The sequence below is a fragment of the Diadema antillarum genome, unplaced genomic scaffold (genome assembly GCF_040938485.1).
Source record: "Diadema antillarum isolate AM-2024a unplaced genomic scaffold, OU_Dant_1.0 seq00000894_RagTag, whole genome shotgun sequence".
Taxonomy (NCBI): Eukaryota; Metazoa; Echinodermata; class Echinoidea; order Diadematoida; family Diadematidae; genus Diadema; species Diadema antillarum.
The window spans coordinates 21,443-48,733 of NW_027271757.1; the positions used below are offsets into that span (position 1 = coordinate 21,443).

At 39.7% G+C, this 27,291-nt stretch overlaps 2 protein-coding genes across 3 annotated transcripts in view; both read left to right on the forward strand.

Moving 5' to 3' along the window:
- The first annotated feature begins 518 nt into the window (after positions 1 to 518).
- LOC139740987 (uncharacterized) overlaps positions 519 to 27,291 on the forward strand; it is a 141,090-nt gene continuing 114,317 nt past the window's right edge. For both annotated transcript variants that reach the window (XM_071651571.1, XM_071651572.1), the window contains exon 1: positions 519 to 621. In XM_071651571.1, coding sequence (XP_071507672.1) covers positions 569 to 621 — 53 coding nt within the window. In that variant the 5' untranslated portion in view covers positions 519 to 568. The remainder of the gene's footprint in view (positions 622 to 27,291) is intronic.
- On the forward strand, positions 4,136 to 9,037 carry LOC139740986 (uncharacterized). The gene has a single exon (XM_071651570.1). The coding sequence runs from the start codon at positions 4,295 to 4,297 to the stop codon at positions 5,672 to 5,674; it is 1,380 nt and encodes a 459-aa protein (XP_071507671.1). The 5' UTR covers positions 4,136 to 4,294; the 3' UTR covers positions 5,675 to 9,037.

Sequence of the window (27,291 nt, forward strand, 5' to 3'; positions counted from 1 at the left end):
GCAATTGTGTTTCACTGTGCCCCAAATCTCTTAATATTGGGAGGGCTTGTTAAAGAGAGCTAATTTTTTTGTAGTCATTGTGTTTCACATTGTCCATGTCATGCCAGGGGGTCATGAATGCATAATTGAGTGTCTGCAATGGTGTTCATTTTTCCCCCAATCAATGCCAACAACTACATTTTTGTTGGAAATCAGAAAGTTTGCTCAAAAAACAATGCACTGAACATTTTTTTTTCTCTCTCTAAACAAAATTTGCAATTTTGTGTTTTACTGTGTGCCCCAAATGTTTGAGTGTTACGAGGGCTTGCAAAAGAGAGCTACTTTTGTAGTCATGTGTTTCACATTGTCCATGTCATGCCAGTGGATTGTGAATGCATAATAAAGTGTATGGAGTTCAATTTTTTTCTTGTTTTTGGTGAGACCAACACTTTCAAGTTTTATACCATTATGGATAACTCAAATATGTCTTTTTCACCATCTTCATCCTTTCTCTCTCATCCCCCTGACCCCTCAGGATAACTGTCACACTGCGTTCCAATGCTTTGGGATCAATGACACCGAAGACCAAATGGTGGACATCCAGCTCAGGCCAGTCCAGATCCAGGAAGGGGTCAAGATCAGGTACTTACTAGTTTGAATCTTTTTAATTGCATTGGACACAACAACACAGCTAAACAAGCAAGCAAACAAGCAAACAAACAAACAAACAAACAAACAAACAAACAAACAAACAAACAAACAAACAAAAAACCCAACTCAAAACAAAGAAATGAACAGAAAAGTAAACTTATCACCAAGAAACAACATGTATCAAACAACACACAACATAGTTGGCTGAGAACCATAAGGTACGTGCTATCGCAATTTCGCGGGGTGTTGAGTTACAATGTTTATTGTATGTGTATTACATTGTAGAGCTTGATCTCTGTCACATCATTGTGTCAATTTTACGTTATTTTCATTTTGATTAAGATATTATAAATAAAAACCATAAGGGCACTATTTTACTTGATATTTGGATCAATGCTTATAAATCTACCCACTTTTGATTAAGTATACTTTTTATCTCATGAAAATTGATTGTTTTGTTTTATTTATGCTCAAATATAAGCATGCAGTAGCGCCCTCCTGGTTCTAAAGCTGACGACATGTATCTTGTATGCAGAGCAGTATGTGATGTCCGTGCCACGTAGAAGTGTTTGATGTCAAGGACATTTTGAATAGGTTGTTGAACAAGGATTAATCTTGTAAACATTTGTGACAATGCACCTCAAAACAAACAAAAAGTCGCCAAACATGAATTTTTAGTTAAGACCATATTCTGAAAGAGCAGACTTTAAGCTTTTAAATGATGTATAACTCAAATCAAATGGACTCTCCTAACCTATCTAAATATTGGAAAGAAAGCACAAACTCAGGAAGTGTGCGAACTGAGAAAAGAGGCTCTGAAGTATAGTGTCTATTCAAGCGCTTAATCTTTACCAAACCGTGCTGGCTGTGCGATGAATGGGACAAAAAACAGGAAGTAAACCACCAGAGTAACAACAATGAAGGAATTATCAGATTAAACTGAAATTTAGCATGCCTCATTAACACATTTTGTTCATAGTCAATGCTAACTTTCAAAGCAGTAGCACTATCCTTTCAAAAGTTATTAGAGTTGAAAGTGAAGAGTGTGGACAAAGTTTTTCAGAAATGAAAAAAAGGATTCTAAAGACACACCTAATCACACTATTCTACCAAAAATGTTCGAGATAAACTGCTAAAAAAACACACTTTCCTGTCCGTTTTATGATACCAAATTTTAGCATAATGTAAAAGAAGACCCGCTCTCTTAGAAAATATGAAAAAATCAAGTTCGGCTAGGTTGACCCATTTCACCTATTTTCAGTCCTCATGCAAAATCAGTGTGTGCGACTTTATGTTCGTTTTGAGGTGCTGGGTCACATTTAACCTGTTGAGGATGTACAGATTTTGCTACAACACACATTTCCCATAGACACCTGCCCAAGTATACTCGGGACTCTTCCTCAACGGGTTAAGGTTACAAGCTGTGCAAATGTCCCAACCATCCACTTAAGTTGAACATTTGAGTTATGCATGGTGTTGAATATTGCATTTGGTCTAACACCCCTTTCACGCTCAGCTAATTTTACCCGGGTGCACCCAAGTGAACACAGAATTCTCGTAGTATGAAAGATCTCGCCGGTGAAATCCTGGGTGAAATGTCGGGTGACTTTTCAGAGATTTTACCCTCGAAACATCCCTGTTAGACTCTGGAGTGTCCCTGGGAACTCCCGGGTGACGCTGTAGTGTGAAAGGCATTGTGGGTACACTCTCCAGTGAAAAGCAAAGACCAGTATGCAAGAAATGCCTTGCGGGACGTTTTATGCTTGTGCCATAACACACACTTTCCTTGTAGAAGAGCGGACAAGAGAAATTCGACCAGGAGCTCATTTACTATAAACTTGAAGGATTTTTTTTTTAGGTGTTCCACTTTTGATTCCATGTTGAATCTCCGGTGTGATCCCCCAAGTGACTTTGTAAAAGTGGTATTACGCTTTCCTGTAATTCTGAGGGTTTGTAAGACATTAATTTCAACACATTTTCTCTTCTTGAGGACGATGGAAAATCTACAACATGTTTAAATGAGCTTTGTACATTGTTGTATGTGTATCAAACTTATATCTAGCCTGGCATTATAGGAAGATATGTTCTTACCTTTGTTATTACTTCCTGTATTGAAAAATAAAAATAAACATATTGCATGCTTTGGCCTTCTTCAGGTTTGGCATAGTTGCTGATATCATGGGAATAAGAATTTTGAGTTGAGTTGAAAATGAATTTATATATGATAGAGATAATTTAGACAGATTTAAAGTTTCCAGGTTTGACTTTAATTCCTTAAAGTTCTTAAAAACTGTGCATCTTACTGCCTTTCCAAGTGTCAATAAAAAAGTTGGCAGAGGCACATTTTGATTTTTTTTTAATGGCTGTTTTGATTGATTAGTTTCCAACTTGACATCTTTCATACACAGTGCCTATAATGTGAGATTCCATATACTGTAAAAGTGGTTTCTTTCGCGGTGGTTTTATTTTCGCGCTTTTCGTGCTTTGAGGTTGAACCGCGAATTTAACATCACGCGAAAATGTTTTGAACTCGCTGCTTGTTACAACGCTATAATGTAGGTACAGGCATGTTATAAAGTACTCAAGAGACGGGATTTCAGGTAAGCCTGCCTTTAATTTTAATTTCTATTTAAGAAATAAAAGAATAATTGGATTATAGTTTGGGCTTTCATGTGCAAAATAAAACAGTTTTTGCCGACTGTGAATTCACAGATTTTCCCGACCGCAAATCTAAACGCACACGAAAAAGTCGGCACCGAATGATGGAAACCGCGAAAGTATCTGTATGTGAAAGAAACTACTTTTACAGTATCTAGATTAGAACTGCTATCTTCATTAGATATGAAAGTAATAGTAGCTGGTATTTTAAGATGACATGTTTGAAAAACTTTGGTATTTCATTCATTATGAGGTGTAGGAAACTGGCATTTTACCAACTTCAAAGACATGACCATGCTACTTTCCAAACTTATATCATCATATGATTTCTAAACACAAATATTCTTTCACTTTATTTCATTTATTAGAATTCATATCAATTAAAATACTCCATCCTCCTCTTCGTGGCTACAAGCTTGTGGGAACATGTAAAGCATTTTAGAACTTCAGTACATGTTGTGACAGAAACTTTCATAGTTTGCACATATACTCAGTACTGTACACACATAAACACACACACACACACACAAACACACACACACATACACACACATATGTATGTATATATAGATGCAGCGTTAATTTGCTGCTGGAGAAGAGAAGTAATTTTCTGTGAATATTTTGAGGGATTTTTTTTTTTTGTCTTCACTGCATGGCTTGATATTGATTGCAAATGCTTGTTCCATTTGCCGACCCATTTGTTCCAATTTGGACTCAGGTGGAGATATTTTCATTCAGGGCTCTACTGGAAGAGAATAAAGACCAATCCTTCTGCATTCATACTTTTCTGTTTGTCTGTTTTAAATTTTCTTGTTGTTTAGAGGAGATATTTTATTACGTAAGTCTCCGATCGAGACTACATGTCTCATCGGGTGTAATATGAGATCCCGCTGGTCACGTGTGTGGCAATTCGTTGGCGCGTTTTGTGTGTGTGAAAAGGATTTTTCACAACCCTCGAATATTCAAGAATTTCGCGGAAATTCTTCCTTTCGGACTTATCAGAATAATGAAAGAACAGAAGGATAGAAGATCCGCTGGCGTGGCCGCGGAAAAAGAAAACAAAGAGAAGAAAACTGACCGCGCAGCGGCAGAATCTTCGGGCGAAAACAGAGCAGCAATGGAGTCACAACAGGCGGTGAGTGCTAGCCAAGCTGACCGCGCAGCGGCAGCGAAAGGTACGGCTGCCAACACGGGCCGTGGACGGGGAGTACCGGCGGTGATGGAGGCTGGCGACCGCGCGGCGGTAGCGGCGACTCGGCCTCGGATTGCTACGAAATCCAACTCGTCAAAGTTGACAAATGATAACTTTGGGACCGTAAACAGTCGTCTTGATAGACTCGAAGGCTTGCTCTGTCAGTTCATGGAGGCTCTTCCCAGTAAAAGGGAAGGGGTGGCAGGCATGGGACATGCACAGCCAGACCGACATCTTGATCGCAGTGGAAGTGATTCAGCCTCTGCTTCAACTTCTAGCGTTAGTGCAGATTATGACTTGGCACATACAGAAGAAATGGATGTTGAGGATGATGACATGGTGCATGCCTTGAGTGCAGGGCATAGCTCAGAGCTGGAGTCGTGCGTGGATAGGGCAGAAGCACAGACAGTACCAGCTTTTGCTGCTAAATTTGCGGTGGCATCAGATATTGGACAGCCTCTTGATGAGGAGCTAGCAAGCTCTGTCAACTACTTGATGAGCCATCATCTGGAAGAGAAAGTGCTCGATGAGACAAGTAGCAAATACCCAGTGCCGTCGAACTGTCGAGGGATCGACACCCCGAAAGTGAATCAGACGATCTGGGACAACCTCTCTGCCCCTGTTCGTACGAAGGATGTGAAACTTCAGAGGGTCCAAAAATCCCTAACAAGAGGTATCTCGGCTTACGTCAGCCTGCTCGATCCAAGCAACATATCTCCCGAACAGCAAGACGTTCTAGCTTTGTTGTGTAACGCAAACTTTGAGATGAATGCTCTTCGTAAAGAATTGATCAAGCCGGATCTGAACGCGAAATTTACTCATCTCTGCAAACCAACAAACCCTGTAACCAAGTATCTCTTTGGGGATGACTTGGGCAAGCAAGTAAAGGACTTGCAAGACCAGCACAAAGCGGCGGCCGGAGTGATGAGAGGCGGGTTTAAAAGACCCAAGCCGGCCTATCACCCCTACCCAAGCCAAGGGTCTCAACGCAGATACAAGGAAGCTGGTTGGGTGTCGCGGACATCCTACGCGGATTCGTCAGGGAGCACATCTAGGCCTTTTTTAGGCCAACGAAACCAGTGGAGGAAGAGGACCCCACAAGCTCCCCATACGTTTACCCCGACAGCGTCTCGAGAGGGACGCCAAGCCCCACAGTACCGGAAGCTCGGCCAAGGGCAGGGCAGGATGAAATAGAGCAACTCCCAAACAGTGATGAGGTAAGGGAGACAATAACATCTAATGTCAATGATATTGCAGTCGGAGGTCGACTGAAGCTACATATGCACAACTGGGGAGAGCTTACATCTGATACATATATTTTGCAAGCTGTACAGGGCTACAAGCTTGAATTTGACCCAGCTAAATATCCCCCTTGTAGGGAAAAACCCCTTCATGAATTCAAAAGAAATTCTGAGGAAATGGCCTCGATTCAGGAAGAAATCAACAAGCTGGTTGAGAAAAATGTCATAGAAGCATGTGAACATGTAGAAGGGGAATTCATATCAAATATTTTCACAAGGCCAAAGAAGAATGGCGGCCTCAGGGTCATCTTGGATTTGACAGAATTAAACAAGAGTATTTTGTATCAGCATTTTAAGATGGATAATATCAAGACAGCTCTACCGCTTATTTCTCCGGGAGATTATTTAGCTTCAGTCGACCTCCGAGACGCATACTTCACGGTTCCTATCCACCCAGATTCTCGAAAATTCCTGAGATTTACATGGCAGGGAAGGTTATGGCAATTTCAAGCACTTCCCAATGGGCTTAGTTCAGCACCAAGGCTCTTTACAAAACTGCTAAAGCCTGTTTTGGCAACGCTCAGGGAGCAGGGCCACATTGTAATTGCATATCTAGATGATACACTTATCATTGCAAAAACTGCCGAGGAAATGCAGGCAGCAGTGAGCGCAACTACTAAGTTGCTATCAAATTTGGGGTTTATTGTTCACCCTGAAAAATCAGTTTTAGAGCCTACTCATGAGATTACCTTTCTGGGTTTCAATCTGAACACTCTGGATATGAGTGTTAGGCTTCCAAAAGAAAAACAGGAGAACATAAAGCAGTCTTGTAAAGAACTGTTGGCTACTGAGAAACCTGTTATCAGAACAGTTGCAAAGGTTATTGGACAACTAGTGGCATCATTCCCAGCAGTACAATATGGCCCTCTCTATTATAGAGCCTTAGAGAAAGACAAGATTCTTGCCCTTGCAAGGAACAAGGGACATTTCGATAGGCATATGACCTTGTCAAGAGAAAGCATCCATGAAATTCAGTGGTGGATATGGAACCTTGAGTCACAGTTTAGCCCAATGCAGAGGGCAAAACCAGATGTGGAAATCCACACAGATGCCAGTGGTAAAGGCTGGGGGGCAACAAATCTGTGCACTTCAACAGGTGGCAGATGGAATAGTGATGAGTTGAAAGAGGCAAATCAGAATAAAATTAACCTGCTAGAAATGGTAGCAGTTAGTCATGGGCTAAAAGCCTTTTGCTCAGAGAAAAGGAGCAATCATGTACTTGTTAGAGCAGATAACATAACGGCTGTCGCATATCTGAACAATATGGGTGGCACAAAATCTCCTGAATGTAATCAAATGGCCATTGATATTTGGGAATGGTGTATTAGTAAGGACATCTGGCTTACAGCTGCTCACCTACCTGGGCGATTGAATATTGAAGCAGATCGCATGTCTCGAAAATTCTCGGACAGCACAGAATGGATGTTGAATAAGAGCATATTTCAACGAATAATCAGGAGATTTGGTGTGCCTGAAATTGACATGTTTGCCTCCCGCCTAAATAAACAGGTAGACCGATATATATCTTGGAGGCCTGAACCAGAGGCCTGGGCAGTAGATGCCTTCACAGTTGATTGGAGTCAGTGGGAGTTTTATGCCTTTCCCCCATTCAATCTTGTGCCAATGTGCTTGCAGAAAATTCAGAAGGATGAGGCATGTGGGATTTTAGTGGTGCCCAATTGGCCAACACAGGTTTGGTACCCTATCCTTAAGAGTATGCTGGTTGAGGAACCCATGTTAATTCGAAAGAGTAAGACATTATTATGTCAACCAGTTTCAGGCACCCCACATCCTTTGAATAATCACTTGTCTCTATTATGTTGCAGGCTTGGAAGGGACTTTACGCAGAGCAGGGCCTCACACAAAGGACAATAGACATCATAGCTGCGTCGTGGAAAGGATCCACTAAAGCACAGTACCAGGTGTACATCAGAAAATGGAAAAGATTTTGTGCAGAGAGACACATTAATTATTTGAATGTCCAAGTTTGTGATGTCCTTGCATTTCTTACAAATATGTTAGACAAAGAAAAAGTTGGATACAGTAGCCTGAATACAGCCAGGAGTGCCCTTTCCACGTTTCTCATAGTTGATGGTGGACGACAGCCTCTTGGGTCGCACCCACTTGTAAATAGGTTTATGAAAGGAGTTTTTCATTTAAAGCCGCCTGCTCCTCGCTACTCTTCTATCTGGGATGTTAAAGTCGTATTGGACTACCTCAGAAAGCTGTCTCCATCCAAGGCACTTAATCTGAAGCAACTTACTCAGAAATTGACTATGCTGATAGCACTTGTTTCTGCACAAAGGGTGCAGTCTCTTCATGTTATCCACCTGGACAGGATGAGGTGGAAAAAATCATCTGTTGAGATTTCTTTTGAGAACACACTGAAACAAAACAAGCCTGGAAATACGGGATTCAGTGTCACACTAAATGCGTACCCTCCAGATAGGAGATTGTGCATAGTGAATTATATGAAAGAGTATGTGCAGCGGACACAGAATCTAAGAGGGATGGAGAGACATTTGTTAGTAGCTTATAAGAAGCCTCACCGTCGTGCATCAAAGCAAACAATTGCACGTTGGATTAAGACTGTCCTACATGACGCTGGTGTTGATACACAGATCTTCAGTGCTCACTCCACAAGGGCGGCCTCTACGTCAGCAGCACAAAGGAGTGAGGTGCCTGTGTCAGAAATCCTCTCAAGGGCTGGATGGGTGGCTGAGAAGACATTCCGCAAGTTTTATTGCAAGCCCTTACAAGATACTAACCAATTTGCCCAGGCTTTACTGAAAATGTGACTTGGCAACTTCAGTCTGCATATGGAATGGCAGTCTGCACAGAGTGCACAGGTATGTCTGTCTGTAGTGATGCCGTTGATGGCTTACAGATGTATTGTTCTGTACGTGACTACAGGGCTTTGAAATCTCATATTACACCCGATGAGACATGTAGTCTCGATCGGAGACTTACGTAATAAAATAGGAAGATTAAATGAGAACTTACCTGTTTGAAATTTAATCTTGATTTTATAAGTAAGTCGTAGAGAAGAGACTACATCCCTCCTCTTCCCACCCTGCGACTTACGTAGCCTTATGCAGGTAAAGTTCTCAACATCTTCATCTTCCTATCAATATATCCTGTAGTCTCGTACAGCTTTAAAAAATTGCCACACACGTGACCAGCGGGATCTCATATTACACCCGATGAGACATGTAGTCTCTTCTCTACGACTTACTTATAAAATCAAGATTAAATTTCAAACAGGTAAGTTCTCATTTAATCTTCCTATTAAAGGATAGTGAAGCTGTCTGCTATCAATTGGAAGTGATAAGCAAGCCATGCTGTGAGTGGTCTTCACACTCAAATGCTGAAAACTTTTTTTAGTTTGTTTGTTTGTTTGTTCTAAGATTTGAATCACAGTTCTCACTACACACCACATTGACTATTGACATTATATACATATCTTAGGGGTGGGGCAGCAGTTAGAATAGTACATGTAACCTTATGTGCCAAGAGTTCTAGTTTTCATGTCATATGTTGCATAAGTTGTGCAATAGTGCCATGCACGTTCTGATCGCCTACTGTGAAACAAAGAACGTTCGCGTTCATTTTAATTTTGCAAGAGCCAAAATTCGCAAAATTAAAATGCACCAGAAAGTTCTTGTCTGCACATTACGCATTGAATGTTGGAGGCAACTCGTGAAAAGTTCATGCTGCGAAAAAGGCCGTCGGCTCCAATTCGCAAAAATTCCATGCCGCAAAAATACTGTGTTTTACAGTCTTTTTTTCCCCTCCAAATTGTAGCTATATAAAACAGAGTCTGCATAATATCCCTAGCAGGTTTACTGGCTGCTGAAATTCAAGAAAACATGGTGCTTTATTTGTTGTTATAGAATGGCTCCCCCTCCTCCATTTTTTTAATTTTTAAGTTTGCAAAGATCATGCGAGCATAAAAACCTCAAGCATGAAAGCAGATGATATTCACAATTTCATCATTACTTGGAGGAATTGTTGAGGAGGAAGCAATGAACAAATTGATAGCAGCTATGACGTTTTGCTTTTAATGTGCATGAGAATGATCATGAAGCCAAACTGCTGCTGAGCAGTATGAAAGGATCTGTCGTGTTGGTTCGAAAGACGATTCCATTATGGCTTCTAATTTTAGCATGATGCTGTTTTGCTCCAGCATTTCCCGCCTTCATTTTGTTTTTTTATTTTCCTATGAGAATGGAACCTAGCCACCTTTTTGCCAGCAGAAGAGGAGATAAATGGTTTTCCCTTGGGGCTCGGCGAGTTTTAGCCGGGGAAGAGATGATGATAAGTAGAAAGACGAGAGTAATCACAAAATCTTTGATTTAGCAGACATGCTTGTGGAGTAATTGGATGAATTCAGCAGTCTGACTTCTTTCATATGCCTGACAGAAGTAAGTACTGTGTTGCTGATTTGTGCTGCAAATGACCCAAAGGAATTCTGCATGTTTGCCATGAATAGCATTTATCACATCAAATCATAATTTCCATGTAGCAGTAAAATTCTCCCCTTACCAGACAATACCTACTATAGTGCTTTTTTTTTTTTTTTACCTCTGCCGAAGTTATGATTTTGTCGATGTTGGGTTGTTTATTTGTCTCTCTGCAAAATAGCTCAAGAAGTTGTGAAGGGATGTGGATAAAACTTACTGGAAAAGTTCATAATGACACAAGGGACAGATGATTAAATTTTGGTAGTGATCCTGGAATTTTTATGAGTATTTGAAGGATTTTTATCTTTTGGCAAATGGTTGGGAGTTCAAGTTGTGCGTATTTGAGATTTATATGGGCGCACCAGAAGGCATGCTCTGCCTTGAGTCGCCATGCAGCAAAAAGTTAATGAGGGTATTAGTAAACACAAGGGCTTCTTTATCATTGGGAAATTCGGCAATTTTCAGCATGCATATATGGGTGGAAATGAGCTGCTTGGTGGAGGTCTGTGCTCTTCAAGAGCTTTTCTAGTTTAGGACATATTGTACAGTTGTGTGTCATGTATTAAAGTACTAGCCCAACATGACTTGAATAGTAAATGCATTTCACTTTGTTTGTCTTTCAAGTTGTCGTGGTATATAGTCCACAATATTTCGTAGTCAGTCAAAAATGCTACATCGCTGCCCTGTGATGTAACCTTGATATAGAAAAAAACATGGATCCCACATCGTTTCACCAATTTGAAAACTGATTGATTCATTCTATTTTCAGCAATTTGCTACAGTGTATGTTTACTTTTGCTATTTGTAGTTGCATATCAGGGAAGAACCATTTAAACTGTGTGATTTCTTTTAGAGATTTGTTTTTCTACGAAAATTATTTGTGTGTGTATGTAATTAGAATACTAATACTGAGACGATAGAAACACTTTTGAAATATATGCTGGAGGTTTCTGCTTTGGTGTTTTTGAGATTTGCTGAGCATTTTCCAGATTTATCAAGGGCATATCTTATTCTTGACAAGTCTGCATTTCATGTGTACATGTGCAAAACTGTAATACTTTTTGCATCTGGGCCATCATTTTTAGCTACATGTACTTTAATATAGTCAACAAACAATGACTCACAGGTTTGGGTATAGATATTACCTGATTGTAGGTTTGTCAATGGGATGTTTCATTCTTAATGTGTGAAATTGCAGCTGAAAAGACAGCTTTATGATAAATGTACCTTTTTTGTGAGTGTGGGAGAACGGAAGAGATTCTGTTTCTGGATGTGATAGACATGCTCCTTACCTGCAGGTGTATGAAGCCAATTAGGTTAGCGCGTTCGTTCGATTTTTTTTTCCATGATGATTACGGTTGCCTGTTGCAGTGTAGAATGTTAGTGAGTGTGCATCTGTGTACGTTTGTGTGTGTGTGTGTGTGTGTGTGTGTGTGTGTGGGTGGGTGGATGTGTGTTCTGTTTTGTCCTGTTTCATGTTATTTTGTAATTGGTTCTGAGTATGGCTCAGACCTCCTAGCCAGCCCGTGATGAATCAATAGAGGCGAAAGACAAGACTGCTAATCGATGGCAATCAGAAGCCGAGATATCTCCCGAGCAAATCCCGGAGGTGTCATTGAATATCTGTCTGGCATAACAGGTACAGGGAGTTGATTTTTTTACTCAGGACTCTTATTTAAAACTTTCACAGCCTTCATTTTCCCTTTTTTTTAAATGCATCATGTCTTTTTTACATTGAGATGAGTTTTTGTACTTAAAGATAAGATAGGAAAGACCAGAATATAACTTCTTTTTTTTTTATAGAAGGATTAATATTTTATGAGCAATTTTTGATGATGAAGTTGGCTGTAACTTATCATGTCGAAAGACATCCATTACTGAATGCATGCTGACATAGGCAAAATGTATTAGTTGTGCCTGTTTCATGCATGTTTAGGTCCATGGACTAAATTTAAAGCATAAATTTGAAGTAAAAAGTACCTTTCTGAATTTGGGTCATTGTTTTCCAATGGCAGCAGATTCAGTGTCCATGACTAGCATCATTTTCATATTCTCTGTGAGCCCTGTGAAATTTTGAAATCACCCTTCTCTTAAAACTTTACTTTTGTTTTCATCGATGTTTTTGATCTGCACTGGTGATACATCTAGCTGTTTAAGAAGCATTCATGAAATGTCACTGTGTGTGTGTGTGTTTGTGTGTGTGCCATTATTGCATTCAAGTTTAGGAAGATTATATTATAAAATTTTGTGACTCGATAGACTTAATAATAATTGGCTTAATAATAATTAATAATAATAGGCTGTGTTCTTGCAGAGGCAGCAAACGATTATACATTATAGCTGCAGCTTAGTGATCATTTTGCATTTTCTGATTTATGCAAAAAAAAAAACAACCCAAACACCAAAACAATCAAATCATGCTGTTTTTTTGAAGATGTGTGAAAATAAATATTACAAAAGAATGTATCCTACATCATGTGCTAGAGGCAGCCAAAGCACCGGGATTGATTTGATCCATAGGTACCCAACCCCAGAAGGTCCACAGGAAGTTTGGTGCGTTCTCATTTTAGTGATTAGGTGTTACAATCACTCTACTCCTCTAAAGGAAGTCGCTGCCAACCCTTCCCCGAGTTTGCGCATTGATTCACCTCGCCTAATGCCGCGCACACAGAGGAACTGTATCGCACGAAAGTGGGTCCGCTGGTGTTGGGTCAACACAATTGTGCGCTTGATTTCTCCACAGGCTTGAACTATAAACAGCAAAGTTGCCAAATTCGCGCCTTTGCAATTCAAAGTAATGAATTTACATCTCTTCATTTGCTCAGCTGTCCCAGTGGAATGCAAGCCGCGTGACGGTAGCGTGACGAAGTGCAATGTTTGATTTCTGCTTTCTCCCCCTTCCCCCCCCCTTCCCCTCCCCTCACTGTCCATCCCGTTGCCTGTTCCCCGTTTCCACCTTTTTTGTGATACACGTAATTTTATGCACGGTCATGTGCCCAGGCTGTGTTCTTGCAGAGGCAGCAAACGATTATACAAAATCGTGTTACAGCACTAATGTTTTAATGCATGAAGTGGCAGTTCCCGCCACGCATCTGGAGTTGAGTTTCGCCCCGAACACAACGCATGTACTTTCTGATGGTACTCCAGGGATAACACTGTTCCGCTGTCGTTTTGCAATCCCGCCAGTGTTACAATATAACTATGCATCCTTTCAAACTCCCCTTGCTAGCCTCTCACACTGCAATACCCTCTTTTATACTAGACAGGAAAGAACATCAAGTTTTCCTGCAGTCTGTCACTGCACGAAAAACGCAAAATTAAGAGCAGTCTGGTGTGTTTGTTATGCTTCTTGTTTTTTCAATTGAATCAATCTGCTTTTTATCAAATTCCTTTCAGTTGGCAAGTATTAGAAGAGTCAGCGATTCTTGCCATTTACGGAAGTTTGATACACAATACAAACAAATAACAAGCAAGCAAGTAATCAAAGAAGCACATACACTATTTAACAAACAAACATACAAAATAACAAACAAACAAACAAACAAGGCATTAAAGAGTTACTGCTGGAGATATGTTTTTGATGCCAAATGTATATAGATTCAATTCAATTTGATTTCATTGTCCATTTGTAGAGACTTGTCTTGTTTGCATTCGTACATACAAGTAAAACTCATCAGTACATATACATGGAATGCATATGTACAAGACACAGGTACATGTATAACATAGATGCAGAGAAATACAAAGGATATACAATCAATATAATGTAAAAATTCAGAAATACATAACTATGGAAGAAATATTAAACTCTAATAAAAATTGAAGAAACAGTGGAATAATGCTACTAATTATCCAACTTTTGAAAAAGCTGGTGTTTCTTGATCCAATGAGTTGACATCATTAAATTATGACAGAAAATTTAATTTTCTTCAAATCTCATGTCCATAATATGTAAAAGATGTACAAGTATGATTTAGTGTTTTCTTTTTAAACAGTCTTTTATTCTGCTTTAATAGAACAAGGGTCTGCATTTCCAAAGAAGAATTTTTGAGGTAGGAATAATCAGGATATAATTTTACCATCAAGGGAGAGGGAGCAGATATCAGTGCCTGGTAACTGCTGTTATAGTTTTTGTTTAAATTGTAGAAGTAAATGAGATATTTTGTAGATCTTGCAAGAAAAGAGGATGCATATATCATAGACCTCGCAAGAAATGGCCTGTGGCCCATTGCATTATGATCCATAATCCATAAATCCTATTTGAGATCCAGTTGAATCTTCTCCTCCAGCCAATCTGGAATTATCATTCGAGACATACAGTTGGCTTTTGTGTTTATTAGCAACTCTGAACAAATTTTTCTAAACAATTTGGGGTCGTAGTTACATGTGTGATACAGAGAGAGGGTAGTCTCCTCATGTTTTTTACTTTTGGGTACTTCAGCCAAAGAAGAAGAAGAAGAAGAAGATTTTTTTTTTCTACTTTTGAATTTGTTTTCCATCTAAAGGATTTCCACTTCACCAACACTTGGATGCGCATGCTCTCTACAGCGAAATAAGCGAGCCAGTTCAAAGTGTTTCGTTGATCATGTGTGTTTTTATTAAGAGCTATGTACTCTGTGTGCGCCTAAAGCCATCTACAGCAAAAGCAAAGGACACTGATGCAGTTTTGTATCCCTGCCTATGCTCTTGCTTTCGAGTAAAGTTTAGAGTTTAGATTTAGGATTAGGGTTAGAGCTTAGAGTTTATGGTGTAGGTTTTAGCTTAGGTTTAGGTTTAAGGGTTAAATTTAGCCCAAAGTTAAGGGTTGCTGAGAATGCAACTTACTGAGCATGTGTAATCTAATAAGGGTCAATGTCTAAGAGTGAAGCTGCTATTAATGCCTCGAGGTACTGCATGTGGTTCAAATATTACTGGGTGATGTATGATGTGTTATTCTATATACATTCTACAAAATTTGAAGAAAAGCGGTCAGGCTTAATGTGAAATATGAGCATTTGAGTAAGAAATTGCATTGGGGCTTGAGCAAAGGCCTACAGTAAGAATCATCAAAACAATACCTCGAGCCTGTCGGCTGTGGGCAAAAGCCATATGACAGAAAACCCTCTTTCCCAATCTAGACGATTTCCATTATTTTCACTAAAGCAGGAATTACAGAGGAGCTGAAAATGCATCAAGACTATCCCTCACTGTCAGCGAAAATATGTTTCAGTGAATTCATAAGAGCAAAAAAAAAAAATTAATTGTGGCCATCAATAAGAAAATGATATGCAGCCTTGAAGAAGTTGCTAATGAAAGTGCTTCCTGTGTACGCCGTTGGCGATCTTCATGTATCTCACATGCACCTACGAATAAAAACCAAAAAACAGGCGCAACCTATGAAGATTAAAAAACATCGCTCAATGCCATGCAGTGGCATGTCATCTTTCCCCTCCATGACAAATGACCTTCGCATCTCAAGGCAATAGCCATGCCTGTTTGTGCTCGCGGTTCGTCCAGTGCAGTGTGAAATTCGTTCCGCAGTTCCCGAAGAAAAATAGTCCCTATCAGAAGCTATGAAATGTTCATCAGGGGATAATGTCCCCCCATCTCTTCTCACTCATATGCACTCAAACATTTTAGAAGGGTGAAAGAATATGTGGGGGGGGGGGGGGGGGGGACCTTGTGTATAGTGCCGAGAAACTCGATTAGCACTTGTCATGTTGGAAGTAAGGTCTAAGCTTGAGTTGTATGGTGAGGTAACTGATAGGCCTTCCTTTGTAATAGTAAGGCAGACACTCTATCACTCTTTCTTGTTATCTGTCTTTTTTTTCTTGTTTCATTCTTTCTTTTACCTAGTTTTTTCTCTCTTAACCGAGAAGTGAAGGAAGGGATTTATACGTAACCCATGAGGATCACAGCACTTGAAAAGTGAAATGCAGTGGTGCTAGAATGTGCCACTGATGCAGTGGTCTTCTATCACAATTCAAAGATGCTGTAATGAGGATTCAAAACCCCTCCCTCACTCCCACCCCTGAGTGCTCATTGTTGCACCTTCTGCAACAGCTGAAAAGTTAATTTGGGAGGAAAAAATAGACCAAAAAAAAAAAAAAAAAACCCAACATACTCCTAAGTCTCCTCCACTTTTGCACTCTGAATCACAAAAAATTTCATTTTTCATTTATCCTTGGATGAAATAGGGCAGGAATGGAAGGGGGGCATGGTCACTACCATTGTGTGGGTTTATCATTTTCGTCGAGGCAAAAGCTGCTTCTTCCCGCCCCCACCCCTCATCCTTTTTGGCTTTGGTGTCATCGGTCTGAAGTGAGTCAGAACTAGGACAGCTGGGCACCGATTGGGAGCAAGTCTGCTTAATCTTTGCCGGGTAAATGTTTGCTGAGGATCGGATGTGCAGCTGGGAGATATACTCCTCTTCATCTTCTCTTTTTTTTTTGTGTGTGTGTGTGCTTGTTTTATTTTTTTTTCTGTCTGTTTTTGTTGCTTTTGTTTTTTGGGTTTCTCCATTTACGGGCATGTTTGTTTGTTCTCACTCGCCGTGCACTCTTTTCAAACTGGGCACACGTTCCTTTATAAGATCACTTGAAGTGGTGCGTAAGCTGCAGTCTCAAAAATACAAGAGGATGATGCGAAATCGTGAGAAAAGAAATATTGACACCCTTGCTGTCTGAAGGGGGGGGGGGGGTGGGGCCAAAGGAGGGGAAAAATGTTGACCTGAAATGGGGATTACCAAGTGACTTCAGATTTCGGGCATGGCTGTGAATAGAGATAGGGGTAAATGAAGGGCCTACCGGGGTGGTAAGTTGGTTGGGGGGTATGGCAAATAGGATGCCTTTGCTTGAGACACCACAACTTCTCTCTTCTTGTGTTTATGCATGGCTACAGAATTGGATCGCAGTGACATTTCAAACTTTGATGAGATCACTTCACTTGGGAAGTGTTGGAGTTTCCGTAATGTTTGAATTTATGCCCAACCACACCTGTCTCAGATTCAGATTTTTATTTCACTTTGTCCAGCATTTGGAGAGTATCTAAAGATTCATTTTATATTCTTTTGTAGATCCTCACATATCATACATTCTTAACATCAGATTTGAAGTAGGAGGGTGCATGGACGCTCTGACTTCTCTCTGGTGTTATGAAATCTTGTGAGCTTCGTGGATAATATGCATTAGATGCCTGGCATGTTGGTATCTCTCTGGCAGTTAGTGGTGAGAAGGTCAGGAAAATTGCTTCATCTGGCACTAGTAATTGTGTGATCAGGAGTGTATCAATTTCATTTTTTAAGATATATTCTAACAAGTGATTTTTTTTCTCTCAGTGCAATGGGCAATATTATAGTGTCATCAGTCCGATAGCCATTCAAAAAGTTGTTACCTTTGTAACGGATGAAAGACTTTGTAGACGTCAGTTGTATGATTAAGTGACTGACCCTTATTTATTATGAGTTTTTTTTGCCTCATTTTTCTTATTCCCTATTTGAACACTGAAGGCATTTTATTCATATTTGGGTACTGTATTTCTGTATACATGGTTTATTCACAAATTTTACCAGTCAGCTGATATCCATGAACTTAACAAGCAGAAAATATTGACTCCATTAATGCACACGTGCTATCTTTGTCTTCACGTTTGGAAAACACCCCATACTCTTCTCCCAAATAGGGATAATGCTTAATTTCACTTTTATCACTGTGCTTCTTGATTAATTTCAGCTACTCACAAAATTGTCTTGCAAAGTCCCAATTTGCAAACAATACTTGCAACTACACCCCTCCTTGTCATCTAGGGTATCTAAATGTAAATCATGACACAGTTACAATTTGTATGCTGCTACAGCACTGTGCCTCACTCTCTGCTCTTCTTGGATATCATGATTATCTTGTGCAAACTGTCGAGTTGTTGGGCATAAATATCTGCCTGTGAATTTATTCAGGACTGCAAACCGTCTTCCGTGGAGACGGGGTATGCTGAAAGAGTAACTGCACGGGTAGAAACACTGACCAAGGTAAACCCAAAATAAAGCCAACGAACTGAGATGATCCATTTTATCACAATGTTTATATCAATTAACAAAGTCTGTATTAGCATTACAATCAGTGATAATAGTATCATTGTACTTGACATAATTTTGATATATTATTATTGTTAATATTATCATCATGGCTCATTATCATAAGGGGTATCATCATCACTGTCATATTATTATCATTATAAGAGTACTAATGAAAATAATCATTATTACTATTATAGTGATTATCATTATCAATATCAATTCATTGTATATATACATGCTTCAGCCATGCCTGAGCATAGCTACTTATCACACTCCTGTATGACAAGCCCACTTATCACGAACCAGCAGTGCTCTTTGTAATGGAGGAAATGGAGAGGAAAAGTGGCATCCTTGTGAATTTAATCACTTCAGCTCCCTGCAAGTGAGTTACGTGGGTTGCATTCCAGTAGTAGCATCCCCTTATCTTATTTTCATGCCGAATATGATGATTGCCCGATGTGACATTGAAATCGCGCACCCGTGCTCGCCTTCCAGTGAGCGGGGCTCGTATTTCTCCCGAGCCGTGGAGACCATCCCCCTATTCTGCCCCCTCTCTCTGATCAAATCCGACCCCCATCAATCAGTGCAGTTCCTAATAATATAGCCAGATGAGGCATTGAGACAAGCAATGCATCCCATTTATGAAAAAGGGGGGAAAATTCCAGGTTCCACGTTGAATAGTAACATGTGTAATTTCCTCTCTTTTTTTCCCCTTTGCTTTTGGGGATATAGATTGAAGAAGCTAGAAAGATACTGAAACATGTATTATTTGCCACGTTGGGTAAAGACAAAGTGTAGGATGTAAAGTATTCTACTTAGTAAAAGGCTTAACCCATTGAGGACGGGGTGGTTTTGCTATAACATGCACTTCCCATAAACACCTGCCCGAGTATACTTGGGACTCGTCTTCAACGGGTTGATACTTCATCAAGCTACTATCAGAGCAGTTGGGAAAAAATCAGGCAATGTTATAGAGATATACTTGGAGAGATAAGTATGACTCAATGATACCATCGCGACAAAATATGATATGTATTGCTCAAGCAATATTGGGGTCACATGGCCTACATAGCTACTCACTCAGATAACCTAAAACAGTCATATTCAATACTTTGCTAGCATTCAGATGGTCGTTACAGAATTGCATACATTCATCCAAACTCTGTGGAATTGTCATCAATCTATCAAATTTTTTAGGGTGCCTTGAGTCAAAATTGGAATTCATCTCAGAAGGTTGTCTGCTATAAGATCTGCATTTCTTCACCACAAATATCTTTCCAGTGATCCACTTCCATAATGGTGCCTTAAAGATTCCACAGCACTGCTGTCACATCGTAGAGCACAGAGGGGATGTTATCCAGGTTTCTCATGCCCCAGTTAGGCAGTTTTGCCGGCACGTCTCCTGGAATTCTCGTCACGCGTACACCAACCATAACATGTTTATGCGCTAAATTTGCTCGTCCGGCAAAAGCGTCTTTCAAGAAAATTGCCTGCACATCATCCTGTGTCTCCTGCTCTGTTGTCAAATCAACTTAAAGAATGAGACAAATGAAATAAAAGCATCTATGGACATGATGCATGAGACATTTCTGATAGACAATACACATATCGCTGTTGGCCGGTGACAAAACCTCGTATCTCAAAAATGTCAAATGTCCAGGAAACTGAAAAACATGACAGCCAAAGCACTGTAGCAAATAGGATCACCTTTCCTTTTACCATGGTGGCTTCATCTTTTTTAGGTAAGACAACTAGGATTTCAACAGGATATCTCTTAACTGATTATGTGATAATTTATCCAAAAAAGTGATTTTCACCAAAATTTGAGATACAAGATCTTGACACCCCAACAATGATATGTGGTGTATGTTCAAGAGTTCCTCATAGATGAATTTCATATCCAAATTCTTAAATCAAGCTGAAACATTTTGGTGAGAGTAAGTAATTTGAACTAGGTGAGGCCAAGCACATGGAAGGCAGACTGCACAATATACCTGTGTGTACTTCCGGGTGGATAAAAGAGAGAATAAAAGAGGTATGCAGGGAAATTCTTGCTGGACAGGGTTTGTGTCTTGCTATGGGCCAAACCAATATCAAAATGTCCAATACTCAAAGCTTTACCCATTGAAGATGAGTCCCGAGAATACACAGGCAGGTGTCTATGGGAAATGCATGTTGTAGCAAAATCAGTCCATCTTCAGCGTGTTAAAGAAACATGCCAGGAGATACTGCTTTTTCCTGAAAAAGAGGTAGATCGTTGCCACAGATATAATGAAGGAAAACACGGCTGGGATTCGTTAAACAACTATTATGGGTGAATGATGCGTTCCAATGACCAGAAGTGGTACACAGTTGTCACACCCTATCACTGATATACTTTTTTGATATGATAATCAGTCATAGATTAGGTTGAGAATGCATTGTTGGTCATTAACCCCATTGACGATGGGCTGATTTTGCTATAATACGCATTTCCCATAGACACTTTTCCAAGTACACTTTGGACTAGTTGTCAAGGGGTTAAAGAGATTTGGTATATGATATCCGTTTTAGAGGAAGAATTTGTATTTCTGAGATTTGGTAGATTTACTGCTTTAATTTTTGTTTAGGGGGACAATTTAGTGAATGGGTATCACAGCACCATTTCCTCTGAGATGATCCTGTTTTCCCATTGTTTAGATGGAGCGGTGCCACCACAAACGATCGGCGGTAATCTCAGATCCTATTAGGCCGCAAATGCCAATTAAGGATTGACGAGGCTTTAATCAGTTTAGAAGTGGGCCCCGTGTCCTAATGCACTTACTCATGATGACGTGCGTGTCCCGCCGCAAGTCCGGGACAGTCCTCGTGTGCATTGCCTGCAGTCAAGATAAGTGACCACGAGGACGCGGGAAGGGGTATCCATACCAAGAATGCAGTCTTGATAGCTTTTAACAGTCTGCGCTGAGTGACGACGGCTTGCCGAATAGGGGTGCATTTGTTTGCAGTTGCGGCCAATGGATTGTGCCAGAAATGTCCATGCTCATTTTTCCCTCGGCCTGTTTTCAAAAGACCAAAATTGCAATAAATCCCACAGAGTCTTATGAATGGAAAAGATGGTGGCATTTTGAATTAAATTTGTTGTAGTTTGTTTCTTCTTCCTACCATTAATTGTTTGTCTTTTAAATGTGACACACTTTCATATTGGTGTTTATGCCTGCACACACATACTTGAAAGGCCCCCCCCCCCCCCACCTCCTGACAAAACACCCAAAATTGATATGATGTATACTTGGGGTCTCATGCATGTATGCCAATAAACATATGTGACAGTTGCTCTTAGCCAAGAATATTGAGGAGCATTAACTTTGTTTGGGGATACAGTCAAACCTGTCTTAGTGGTTACCCATTGAAAACTCGTCCCTAGTATACTCGGGCGGGTGTCTATGAGAAAAGCATGTTTAAGCAAAGTCAACCTATCCTCAGAGGGCTAGTTTATCTGTTTATCTGTGTCTTCATGTTCTGGAAGGAACAGCTCCTAATTAGAAAAGTTCATACCGTTTTGTGGGCAAAATTTCTCACAATGTGCCCCTATCCTCACTCTGCTCTTCCACCTACTGTGTAGCCGCGCTCTGTCCAGCAGTTCAATTACCATTCTATGTTTTAGACTCCCTCCCCCTGCACACACACAGTCCGGTACATTACTCATCACTGCTTGATTTGTAATGTGCAGTAGAGGCCACAGATTTCAGCAATATAACATTGGGGCAATTAGATTTGTAAAAAAAAAAGTCAGGACGATATAGCTTGGTCAGTTGTCTGTTGTTGACTGTTGTTAGCCATAAAATCAGCCATAAAATCGGCCATTTATTTGTTGTTGGTAGGTATCAAGAAAATCTAGGTAGGGTGAGACAATTTCTGTTTGGTTTCTGTGCAAGGCAGACAGGATAAATAAATGGTCACTTAGAAAATTAAATTTGGCTGTTTTTTTTTTAATCCTCCTGAGCAGTGAGTGCAGGCAAGGTTGATTGCTTGTACATTGTAAAAGATTGTAATAGCCGTGATACCATCAATCTTTATTGAAATGGTTTGTGTACTCTGTACTCCTTTACTGTTTCCCACTTGTTCCACTTCTACCCTTGTCCTCATTGTGTTCAGTTGAAGTTGTATTTACCTGTTATGATATTGCTTTAATCACATTTATACCTAAATGTATTTATTTATTCATCATATATGATAGAAGTATGTAATTGGTCAATTGTGCAGCAGAAAAAGGAACAGGGTGTGTTTCTGGTAACAGAAATTCTGGTCAGTTTGGAAGCAGAAAGGCACAGGAAAGCTTTGTAGAATGTAAAGCCTTTCTAGTTCTCAAGGGATTATGCAGGTTGACTGTGAATGCAAACTATGCATTCATATCAATATAATGGTTTGTGCATGAGTGTGAATGTTTGTCCAACAATTTTGCTGAGATAAACAAGCGTAGCTCTTGGAAAGTCATTGTGCCTACTGGGAAGAATTTGGGGAGCATTTTCTTTGGTCTTGGTATTTGAATTGTATGTGTTCAAGCCATGGTTCTCAACCTTTTTTTTTTTTAACCAGAAGCCCACTTTGGCTCTTTTGAATTTTTCAAGGCCCAGCTAGATCAAATACATATTTGTCATTCCTTTTTTTTTGGCCGACATCGTGACCCACTGGTTGAGAAGCATGGTGTTGAAGGAAAGAAGTTAGGACAGATTATTGTGGGCTATTTCCTATTGAAATATGTTTGAGATGTCTATCGTCACACAGTGGTGTATTTTTATATGCTTGGACAGAATTTATATGTAGGTCTCTATTGTCACATACAGCTGATGTAGTGGTATATTTTCATATTCTTTTACAGGATGTACAATATCACTACAATGTTTATAATACATGCAGTTATGTTACTATATAATTACACGTATGACTAATGATTGAGTGAAAGTGAACCCTACTTTTCAATAAACCACCTGCAGTGCTACTGTTGTGTTCTTGTGTGGTTGTAGTGAGTGTGTGAAGAACATGCATGTCTTTGCTGCCGGGTTGGTGAGATCAGCAGCATTATATCACCATTTTCTCCAGCTTAACGTCCATGCAATACATGATCAATTTGCCACTACCCATGTGATATTGTCTGAAATTCATTGCTTTGTCATGAAGTAGAGAGCTGACCTGGCAAGAAACCTTTCGGCGCTGAAATTTTGACAAGAGAAAGGTTTGGCTCGGGGGTCTTGTTGACTTTAAAAGCATCAGGTTGCTAGCTGTCAAACGAACATGATCAACATCTTTTCGCCTGACAATGCGACGAGTTTGACAATCGTCTGATGATTAAGAGGCGGAAACAATTTCAGCAGGCCTGTTTTTTTCGGCCGCAGACAGACAGAACTCCTGCATTTGCGCTCCTGGCAAAAACAGATTGTAATCAAGTAGAGATGATGAAGACGGCTAAAGTTGATCGACCTAACGATTGTGAAACAAAGATGAGGTTGAAGAAATGTGAGATAATGTAATACAGCATGGTGTGAACGACAGATATGGCGTACCCTCAACAGGGTTACTCCAAGGTGACACGTGTTTTGCTGGCCGCAATCATCTCAAAATCGTGTTATCGCCCATTCACTTGTCAGAACAGCAGACGTAGCCACCGGCCATAATCTCTCGGCTGTCAGCGGTGTCAGATACAGGGGAGTAGGCATTGACTTTTCGCAATGCTGCATCCATTTTCTATTGTTCCTTCTTCCACGTTGTTACTCAAGTGTTTTTCTTGTTTTCTTTCTGTATTGTCTCCGCTAGAGAAAGTTAGAAAGATTCACTAGGTCAGAGCACTCTGAAAGCTGTGAGATGAACGCACTTGCGTCTACAAGGCTGCGAGTGAAGATTTGCATATTAGAGCCGGTAATACTCCATCATGCCTTGACGGGGTGTGCTTTTTTTTTTTTTTTGGTCGTTGTTGCTCATAGAGGTAATGACACATATTCCACTGCAAAAATGATACAAATATAGTCAAGGACCTTTATTTCCTACCCCTCCCTGGATCGGAATGCAAAGAAAACTTGCTCATTTTATGACTCCATGTGCATCTTACTGGGGCCTTGTTCCGCAAATATTTTGTGCAGTTGTAAATTGCAGTCAATTATAGATATAGCAACTATTGAAATGCAATGGACTGATTGGTTCTTTCCTGTCTGCTGCCATAGTAACTGTGATTACACGGCAGGCCAGCCATTGCACAATGTACACTTCAACAAGCCATCCAAAGCTAATGAAACTAGATACTGCAAAGCAGCCGGTTTATGCCAGGGCATGTAGTTTACCATGCTGAAAGTCTTGTAAGTATTCCACGGGCAAAATCAAGAGAGATTTAAGTCACAGGGCAGCCTTGGTGTATGAGATATCCCCCTCTGACAGATATGGCTTGAGTAGTGATAATAATGATAATAATAATAATAATAATAATGATGATGATGATGATGATGATGATGATGATGACGATAATAATCATAATAATAATAATAATAATAATAATAATAATAATAATAATAATAATAATAATAATAATAATAATAATGATAATAATCATAATAACAATAAATAAATCAGAAATTGACATGCAGGCATGATATAAAGTACATCCACATCAGCTGAAGATAGCAAAAACATGAATTTGCAATTTGAATGCAATTTTTAGCATGGATTGGGTACTGTGCTATAAAGCTGTTGTTCGTATGTACAATTGTTTTTGCAAATTAGGCAGTCACAGATGTTTTTGCAATATGTTATTTTCGTGATTTGACGCGCAAGGCTATAGTGAGTGTCTATGTTCTGTTGAATTCGCGGTCCAAGAGCAATTCGCAAAATTCATGAAATTCAAACCCTTGCAAACACCCCCCAGCTTTTACTATACTTTATGTTTAGAGTGCAATTTAATTCTAGAGCTTGATGACCATATTCATCAGTTGGAAACAAACAAACGAACAAACAAACATACCATTTTCTTAAGGGGGAAGCTTTTGACACGTTTCAAAATTTGTATGAAGTTACTATTCACTGACACAAAATAAGTACATTCTTTTAAAAAAATTCACAATTACTTCTCTCGCACCATGATGGGTGAATGTTCATCCTTTTGATCACTGAAGCTGGTTGTACTTGATTACCTGATTACTTTCCATAATGCTCGTAAACAAAGTGCATTCGGGATAAAACATCAGTTCAATCAAATATTTGCATGTGCGAGCCATTAAAAGACAAATAGGCATAATACAGGAAACAAATACTGATGGTTCTGGGTGGAGATGTTACGCACAACTGTATTCCCCCTCTTTGTGTCTATCACAGGGTAGGGCACTTAGTGTATTTGCAGTTCAAATTTTGATGGAAACATATTGTTGTTTTTAGAAAGCTAATAGCTCCATATCCATTAGTCTGAGCTGATGGAGTGTGGGTTGTTTAAGAGATTATTCCGCGTCAGGGGGCTCCGCTCTCTGCCCTGAGTCATATATTAGACATGCACAACATGTTAGCTATCCATGAAATGAACGGGGAAGAATATAAAGCACCAAGGATGCCGGCGAAGATGGCAGATTTTATTAACCAAAGAAGCGTTTGAGTGTTCTGCAGTGCAGGATCAAGGCTATCTCGTTTTTTTTTTTTTTTTTAACCAGTAGGATGACGTGGTAAGCAGTGATTTATATTTTGTGTTCCGTCTCTCAAGTGAGCATTTGTCAGATAATCATTTTTTTCTTTAATATTAAAGTTTGTCTGCTATTATTGAAGCGGCGCTTTGTTTAGATAATAGGAATGACTCAGACGTTTAGGAACTAAATATAATTCATTCTTCCTTGGACAGTTATGTTCCACTAAGAAAAAGAAATGTTTTTGGCTTTTGCATCCCCTTTGCTGAAATATATCTCTCACTGGCTTCTTATAGATCATCCACCGATTGAAAACACTGCATACACTTTCATTCTAAATGCAGGAGCTGTGTCCAGATAGAATTGAAATTGCTTCAGGCCACCATGAAGTTTTGAAGTATTGCATTTCTGATTACAGTTGTATTTAGTGTCTCTTGGCATGCTTCTTAAGTACATAGGGTTTTTTATCCTCAACAGTTTAAAGAAAATGGGACTTGAATTAGAACAAATGGCCAGAGGATATGGCATTTTCTTTTGTCTTGTCACAGTCACTGCTATACATATATGGAAACTGAAACGGTGTTCCATCAGCAATTGCTTTCCATGCATTTAAGTGATCTGTATTTATTTTCAAAAATAAAAAAACCAATTCAGAAGTAACTTGAGACAGGTTGTTTGAACAGTTTGTCAGTCTGTCACTCTTTACCTTTGGCCTCTTTCTTGAAATTTTCACATCATGTAGACTAGTTTCAGGAAAAGGAGTGAAAATAGAAAAGTGAATGTTTAAGTAAAAGTCCATTTTTTAAATGTCATTATACGGTCAGATATGTGTGATTCTTTGTATTGTTTGTGTACACATTTCTCTCTCAGATAGCAAATTAGTCCACCTTTCATTTTGGAAAATTGGGCAAGTGAAATTCATTCAATAAAACAATGAAATATAATACAGGATAGTCAGATCATTGAGGATTTGTAGTAATGAACATTGCTCACCGTGGAAGGAGTTAAGATAGCTCTTTGGAGTTTGGCCAGTTTTATTGCTGCAAGTATCTGCAATATTACACCAAACTGGCTGTAGTTAATCACATGCATTACTCATTGAATTGGTAGGAACTCTACCAAGACTTCGGCACAGAGGTGTTAAAAAACACGCAGTGGATCGCTGCGAGCTCTTCTCATCTCTCTAACCCCTTCCATCGGTTCTCCTGCAATATCATGGGGTGGTTGCCATGGCAACGTGCGCACAATAGACCTTGAGCAGGAAATTAGGGCCAGAAGGGATAGTTTGTAGTTCGAAGATGGTGCGGTAGACACCGAAAAAATGCACAAGGAGAAGCACGGGGAGGGGCATTTTCTGTAGGGT